The sequence below is a fragment of the Terrapene carolina genome, unplaced genomic scaffold (assembly GCF_002925995.2).
Source record: "Terrapene carolina triunguis isolate 2854851 unplaced genomic scaffold, T_m_triunguis-2.0 Scaffold238, whole genome shotgun sequence".
In the NCBI taxonomy this organism is placed as follows: domain Eukaryota; kingdom Metazoa; phylum Chordata; order Testudines; family Emydidae; genus Terrapene; species Terrapene triunguis.
The window spans coordinates 16,426,384-16,434,689 of NW_020664589.1; the positions used below are offsets into that span (position 1 = coordinate 16,426,384).

Consider the following 8,306-nt stretch of genomic DNA (forward strand, 5'->3'; position numbering starts at 1 on the left):
CTCCCCTGCTAGCCTGGCCCCGCCCCCCACAACACCAACCCCACTCCTCTGCTAGCCTGGCCCCGCCCCCGGCCCAGGCTGAGCCCCCTGGATGGGGGGGACGATACGCCCCCCTCGGCTGTGCCAGGCGGGGCTGCCCCACCGCTCAGGCGCCGCAGGCGGGGCTCCCTGCGCGGCTTCCCCTGAGTCACGGCGCCGGCCCGCTCCCGCCTCCAATCGCCCCGGTCCCTGCCCTGGCCCCGGTCCCTGTCCCAGTCCCGGCCCCGGCCCTCACCGGGCGCAGTTGTCGAAGCCGAAGCCGCTGCTCGGAGCCTGGAGCACGGACACCGCCGCCATCTTCCCGCCGGGTGGTGCTGCCGGGGCGCCGCCGCGTGACTCAGCGAGCGCAGGACGCGGAACCGCTTCCGGGTCACCGCCTCGCCCCTCCCTCCGCGCCTGGGAGAGCCCCGCCCCCCGGATCCGGAAGGGCCCCCGGCAGTCCCCCTCCCCCCCCCCAGGGCCCCGCTCCCAGGCCCGAGCCTGCCGCAGAATCGGGACCTTGGCGCCCGGGCTCTAGTCCCGCCCTGGGGCCGGGCCGTTCGGACAGCGCGAGGGGGGCTTACCCCCGGGGGGGGGGGGGGGGGGGGGGGTTAATGTGGCTTCTGCTTGCCGGGCCGGCCGGCCCCCCCCCCCCGGACGTTTTCTCCTCAGCCGCGAGGGCTAGAAACCTTCCCCTTGGCGGCTGAGGGGCGGAGAGCGCCCGGCCGCTCGGCTCCGGGAGCCGGGGCCTGAAGGCGAACAGTGAGCGTGAGACTCGGGACAGCATCCTGAGAGTTGGCGGCGCTGCAGCGTCCGTCCGGGCTCCGGGGCCTCGGGCTCTGAGCTGCGCGTTCAGCGCCTTGCCCAGGGGCCGCCTGTGGCCATGAACTGTCCTGGGATTGTCAACCAGGTTCCTTCACCTCTTTCCTAGTCACTTTTTACAGAGACCCTCGCGAGGCCGTGCCCGAGAGTAGACACCGAAACAGCCAGTGTAAGCAGCTATTGCAAGAGGACAGACGTTTGTTCAGTGATAGTGTCTGTCTGCACACACTCCGGAGTCTAGGAATTATGCTCCTCCATTAAGGAAACCGAGCTGAAAAACCTGGGGCACAGCCGGGGAACCATTGAAAGACCTGTCAGAAAGGGACGGGTGGAGGAGCTTCGTCACTGCCCTGAATGCCAGAGGCGTAATGGGAGCATGATGAGGATGATGAAGGAAACAGACGCAGCTCATGTGGCTTGATTAACCAGTCAAAACCTCTTATGTTTTGAATATCAAATAGTCTCAGTGAAATACTCTCAGATGAGCTGCAGACCAAGAATGATGCACAGAAATTATTCCAAGAATAATTTCAAATATGTACATTTGAGACACTCACAGTCTGTTCATGGACAATGGAGGGGGGGGGGAGCTAGAAGGGAATACAGTAACTCCTCACTTAAAGTTGTCCTGGTTAACGTTGTTACGTTGCTGATCAATTAGGGAACATGCTCATTTAAAGTTGTGCAATGCTCCCTTCTAATGTCGTTTGGCAGCCGCCTGCTTTGTCCACTGCTTTCAGGAAGAGCAGCCCGTTGGAGCTAGCTGGTGGGGGCTTGGAACCAGGATGGACCGGCAGCCCCCCTATCAGCTCCCCGCTCCCCTAAGTTCCCTGTGCAGCAGCTGCCCAGCAGGCTATCAATCGGCAGTTCAGCTATTCCTCCCCCCACTGCCATGTGCTGCTCCTGCCCTCTGCCTTGGAGCTGCTCTCAGAGACTCCTGCTTGCTGTGCAGGGGTGGGGAAGGGGGGCTAATGTCAGGGTGTCCTCCTGCACCACACTTACCCCTTCTCCATATAGAGCAGGGAGGGGACACAGATGGAGAGAGACAGAGAGAGCTTAGGGGAGCAGCTGCTGTCTCAACTTCCTGATCCACTTTAAGAGACAGTGCATTTAAGAGTGTGTCAGCTTACTTAAAGGGGCAGTGTGCATCTCGCTCTCTCTCTCCCACACACAAGGTGTGTGTCTGTCTCTGTTTGCTATGCTGTCTCCCCTCCCTCCTTCTTGTGCTGCCTTGATGAGAGGCTACATTAGCAACAATGTGTTAACCCTTGAGGGCTCAGCCGAGTGCTAGTTCATCGTTTAGCAATAAGGCATTCCCTGGGAAATATCCCTCCCTCTTCCACCCTCTAACTTCACCACCTCAACAAAGCTTCACAATCATCATAGCTGTGAACAGTATTAAATTGTTTGTTTAAAACATATACTGTGTGTATATCTATATAATATATAGATTCTTGTCTGGTGAAAAAAATTTCCCTGGAACCTAACCCCCCCCATTTACATTAATTCTTATGGGGAAATTGGATTCGCTTAACATCATTTCGCTTAAAGTTGCATTTTTCAGGAACATAACTACAACGTTAAGCGAGGAGTTACTGTAAAGGTGAAAGTTATTGAATACATTATTCATGAATTATTCTCCCAGCTCTAAAAACAAACCAACAACTATGAATGATAATAAGACATGTTCTGAAGAAATGTTGTCAGCTGAGGTGTATGCCTGACTATAGGCGTCGTATGCTACAGGCTAAGACCCTGATTCCTGCATGTGCTTAGCTTCACTACCATGAGTAGTCTCTTTAAAATCAATGGGATTGTTTATGGTAGGAAAATTAAGTACATGTATAAGCATTGTCAGGATTGGGACCTAACTTGCTGAAGTTGTAAACCTTACCATGGAGCCTGGTCCTATTGAGTTGGGAGCAGGATCAAGTGTAAAAGATCGTAGGTTATCTATCTGGAGCTCTGTGTGCCCAGTGCATTCTGCTGTAAACGGGTGGAGAGTTGAAGGTTTCAGAGTGAAAGATAGATCCAGTAGCAAAGGGTTGGCCACCACCATGTAAGGCCTTTCACAGTGAGGGAACTGAAGTAAAGGGACAAAAGAAGGGTGATTCTGGAGGTATACCAAAAGAAAAGTTGTTTTAAAAGACAAGGCAGCACAATGTTCACGAATTGTGGGTGTGCATCATTAATCCGGTTTCATGGGTGGTGCGTGACTCCACCATCTGGGGAGGCTGCGCACACCTGGACTGTGGCCTCCCCCCGAGGCCTGCCCCCACTTAGCCTCCTCCCGCAGAAGCCCCGCTGATGCTCCACCACTCCCTCTCATTGGCCGGCCAGCTGGCTACTCACCTCTCATGTGCGCCTCCCATGCGGATGGAGCGGGGATGGGAAGAAGCAAAGCCTTGGGGGAAGAGGACGAGTGGGAGTGGGGCCTTGGGGTGGAGCGCAGGCAGGGCACCCACCCTTTTGACAGCAGTGCACTCCAAAGGTGGCGGGCCGGCTGTTTGGGGAGGCTTAGCCTCCCCTGGCCTATTATACCCACCGCCTATGTCTGGTTTATTTGAATATACCTCCAAAAAAAGGATTTTGTTCACCATTTCTTGCCTCATCCTGCTATCCCCTGCTTCTCACCATCATCTGATCCTGTCTTTCACCCACTCTCACCTGCCTCTCACTTTGGTAAAGACTAAACTACTGGAGCTCTGGCCTCAGCAGCCACCAGTTGCCACTCCCAAGGTGGGGAGGAGAACAACTGTGTCTGCATCGTTAAATCTGATAAATTTATGAGTGGGATTATATGAGGGGGTTGCCTGCAGTAGCAGAGAACTGGACTGGATGACCCCAGAGGTCCCTTCCAGCCCTATGTCCTAGCTTCCTATTTATACAGAAAAGGAGAAGGGATCTATACATTTAGAAATCCTCACCCATATTAAAACAAAATACAGGAAAAGCCACAGGTAAAACCAAGAGAGAAATTTGAAATTGTAAAGGGAAACAAGCGATCAAAGGGGGCTATGGAGATGCTTCTAAAGACAGTCAGTCCAACCTGTACAATGAGAGCAAATAGCATAGGCACATGAAAACCATTGAGTAGAGTAAACTTGATTAAGTGTTAGACCCTGATCCTGCAAAAACTTGCATACACACTGTGAATCGTCTAATTGAAGTCGATGTAACTACTCAGTGCATAAAGTTAAGCAAGTCTCTGCCGAATCAAGGCTTAAGACTTCCAGGAAGTTAACTCCATCCTAGTGATTACTTGTCTGATGCTGCTTTAACCAATCACCGCTGTTGAATTTCTGATACTGTTGTTGGTTTGGGAGAGAGCAGCTGGGGTTATTAATCCAGCTGGAATATATCAAGCAAAATAGCCTCCAGAAGCCTTTTGAAGAGGAGAGATGGTAGAGCAGTTTGTGAGACTATAGTGGGGGTAGATAAAACACTATCCCCATCTGTCTGATTTACAGAGTTGTTGTCCCTGTATGGTTTTCTCCACTAGAGTTGCTAGGTGTTTACTAGCAATAAGAGGTAGAAAATTGTGGGATGCTGAGGCTGTTATTTGGTGGGTAGAGCTTGGTCTTGTTTTTCCCTGTTATGATTTTTATCATGTTGTCCTATAGGTAACTGTTCTCATTTGTTAAATTCAATTAACGTCTGTGTAAGTGTTTGGGAGAAATGCTTCCTGGCAATGAGAACTGATTAGAGAAAATGTACATGATATTCCTATCCTATGTGAGATATGCACTAGTGTTCGTGGCTAGATATTTCTGCCCTATTGAGCTCATTTTAGCTCTGTGTGAAACAAAATATTCTAGTTGGTCAAAACTCCCTCAAAAAAATGTCGTTCTCCTGACAGAAGACAGTGTCATTAGCTAATAGATTAGTGTGACCTCGGAAGGCATTTCTTTTCAATAATGTTCCAAAGCTTGTTTATCCAGCTGGCTATTGGTCTGCTACTTAACAGAGCTGTTTTTGCTAGTCTGTAACTGCTATATGGTGACCGGGATTCAGCCAGGAAAGTAACTGGATGGGCTTGGCATTGGTCGCTGTACTTGTACTGAACACTCGGAATGTGTGCTGCAAACCTCAAGTGTTACTCTGAACCCTTTGAACTTTACATTTTTATTTTTAGTAGGCATATAGAATAGAAACTACCGAGTATTCACGAGTATGAGTTATACAGGTTAATTTGTTGTGTGTTTGCCAATGTGATGCTGGATTAAGTCTCTGATTTCTATGTCTGCAACAAGTGCCCTCTCATACCTCCCAAGGCTTGTGGTTCTTGCTTCAATGGTTGCCACCTTTTTTTTAACTCCCTCCCCCTAATGTCTATTTCTTACTCAATCAGTGTGAGTGAAGAACTTACTGTTTAGCTTTTAAAACTATTGTTCTTCTTTCAACAGTACTTGCCAAGAGATGGCCTTTAAGCTAGGAAGTGTTTAGAGCTCTCTGTGCTGTGTTGAATGTTTAAATATTAATCTTCATCTAAATGCAGCTGTGCACATAAGGCTGTTAACATTTGATGAGGTACTTTACGTTGTCTCTACCTGTTCAAAGTAGCAGCTGCATAGCTTCTGTAGAGCAGTGAAAAGAGAATAGTGTGTCCAAATGTGATGATAGCCTTCTTGACATAGGAGAGACTTGCCACTTTCTAGTATTTAGGACTGACGTTCCTGTACTTTCCTGGAGTTTGGGATGCGAAGGTGGTTTGAGACCCACATGCCCCTTCCAACAGATGAGAGCGGGGGTGGGACATAAGAAATGTAACCTTGATCTGACTTTCCTAGAAAACTAAATCCATTCCACAAGGTTTGGATTTGGTATCAGTCTGTAACCCACTATGATAGACGTGCTTAAAAGAAAACAATTACTCCCTGTTGTTGAGGGGGAAGGCTTGTTGGGTGTGTGAACTGACAAAGTGAGGATTGTAACGAGCGCCACTACATCACTCCTGCCTAGCGAGATGTCTAGATCAAGAATGAATTACTAGAATTGTTACGTGAAATGAGTTTATTTACAAACCCAAAGACGTGAGTGACAGTTCCTCCTTTTGGCAGGAAATGAAGTATAAATCTTGCATGTCGGTCCAGGCCATTGCTGAAGTTTGCTTACTTAGAGTGTGTCCAGAGGAAGGTCTTCAAACAAATGGCCTGGGGCTTGACTGCAGCATGCAGAGTACTGCCTATAATTGGATGAACAGACTTTTACTGAGTGGGTCTGAATAACCCAAGTATTTCCTCCAGCCATGGGCTTTGAGCACCTACTGACTGACCACCTAGTCCTGTAGGAATTGAACTTCTAATGTGAAGCTGGAGTTAAGAACAAATCATTGGTTCCCCAAGAAATCTATTAAAGGTGACAGAGGGACCAGAGAGAGGAAGCAAAGAGGAATGCATTAGTCCATGTTCTGAAGCTAGAGGCACACTTGAACCCTAGGGCATACAAATGCTGGCATTATTCTAATCTGAAGCTATAGGAAATATCTGCATGACCTAAACTAGTGGTGGGGAGAGAGAGAGTTGTGAAAAAACTTAGTTTGTCTCTCCTGCTAGATCAGGAAATATAGAATCTAGATTCTAGTCAAGATTTTGCTAGTGTCTGTTACCTTAGAGTGTCTTGTTACCTTTCTCCGCCTTAGTTCCCCCATATTTTAAATGAGTCATGCAATTTTATCTCACTTTAGGGTTGTGGGACACCATTAACGGCCCTTGTAAAACACCTTGAGGGCTTTGGGTGACTGATACTACTAAAAATCAGACTGTAGTTAGATCAGTACAAAAAAAGTTCCTATCAGTGGCTCAATATGGCTTTTGCCATATTGAAAATGCAACCCTACTAGTACAAACAAACATAAATCATTCTCTTCCACACACACACACTCCAAAACCAGGAAAGAGGAAGGGGAAATCTATTTCAGCCATAGATCTTATCCCTCAATGCACAAATCTCACCTCTTAGTTCATCTTCTCATGCCTCAAAAGCCTGGAATTAAGAAAGCATCTTAGCAAATGGGCCAGAAGACCAACAGGCTGAAATACTGAAGTCTATCTGTGCTTCTAAAACCTTACACAGATGAGAGAATGCTGCTTTTAGAAGCTTTGTTCTGGCACTCCCATACTCTTCTTTCTTTGAGGAAAAGAGCCTGGATTCAGTAATGCCTCTTGTGAGTTTTTGAAAGATTAGTTTTAGCTGAAAGGCTTGTTCACTGCATTTTGTGAGGCGTATTACAAGAGAGACCCTTCTTATAAATATTGCCCTAGGAGGTGAGTGTGTTATCTGGCCAATGGTCTCCAGGCCACACTCTTGGGTGAGCAAAGATGCAGTTACGAATGATGTCTGCATAACGTGAGGTAGTGAAGGCTGGTCCATATGAACTATAATGAATCCTCCAGTCTATCATTCCTTTTATCAATCAATGGGCTGGAAGAGTAGGAACTCCGTAGGCTTCAAGAAAGGACTGTGTGGAGAATGGGCCTGTAGAGATTTTCAGAACTGCCTAGGCACCTAACTGCCATTGACACCAATAAGAATTTGAGACTTCAAAACTCACTGAAGTGCTTGTTAATACTTGGCACTCTAGGACTTGCCAACACACATCTGTTAGTGGTGGGGAGGGAGAACTTTTTTAAAATTCTGCACCTCCTGAAGCAGTATTTTGTGTGTGTGATTAATAGAAGCTGCCTTGTTTGCCAGCATATAGTTGCCATCTCAGGTTCTGAACTGTAAAGCAAAAACTGCTCTTTCACCCCTACTCAGTAGTCTTTGTCAAACTTACAAGTAACTTTAAAAAAAAAAAAAGTGTCTAGGGAATCATATGGAGTTGCCAGGGTTACAGATGGCTTTCTGATATGCTATGACTCTTCTTCTTGCAGAACAGAATTGGAAAAATGAGTAGCGCAGCAGCTTCTTCTCAACTGAAGTCTAAAGGAAGCCTACCCCAGGTTCTTTCCCCAGTGAAACTTCATTCTACCCTAGGTGCTCAATCTCCAGGACACAACAGTATCAGGGTACTTACAAATGCTGAAATGAGCAGCTTTGGTTTGAATCCTGAAGATACGATGCCTTTTACACCAGAAGCCAGCCAAACATCTTGCAGACTCCTGCTGAATAGTACTCAAATCACAGACAGCCCAAGGATGAATGCAACATCTCAGGTTTCTGAACGAAGCTTGCATGTCTCTAATCTCTCTCCTATTTCTCTTGAAAAGAATGATAGAGCATCAACCCGTTTTTTAGATGAAAATGTGCAACCAAGAATGGAATGGATGAGCAAAGCTGTCACACAATCTCTGTTTCCGCCACTGAAAAGGAAAGTACTTGTAGATGGGACAGAACAAAGTGAACAGGAGAAAACTGTGTCTATTAAAGTGCCTGTTTCAAAGAGGTGCAGCTTCCAAACTAGTATGTCTGATGATCCTCCTCTGATGATGAAACCAGAGACCAGCAAACATCTCAGGCGCTCT

The 8,306-nt window shown here is 47.6% G+C and overlaps 1 protein-coding gene across 1 annotated transcript in view; it reads right to left on the minus strand.

Annotated features, from left to right (window-relative positions):
* Positions 1–380, minus strand: part of PSMB7 (proteasome subunit beta 7) — a 40,648-nt gene extending 40,268 nt beyond the window's left edge. Inside the window, exon 1 of the mRNA XM_024214528.2 lies at positions 275–380. Within this exon, the coding sequence (XP_024070296.1) occupies positions 275–336 (62 nt within the window). The 5' untranslated portion in view covers positions 337–380. The remainder of the gene's footprint in view (positions 1–274) is intronic.
* Positions 381–8,306: the final 7,926 nt, after the last annotated feature.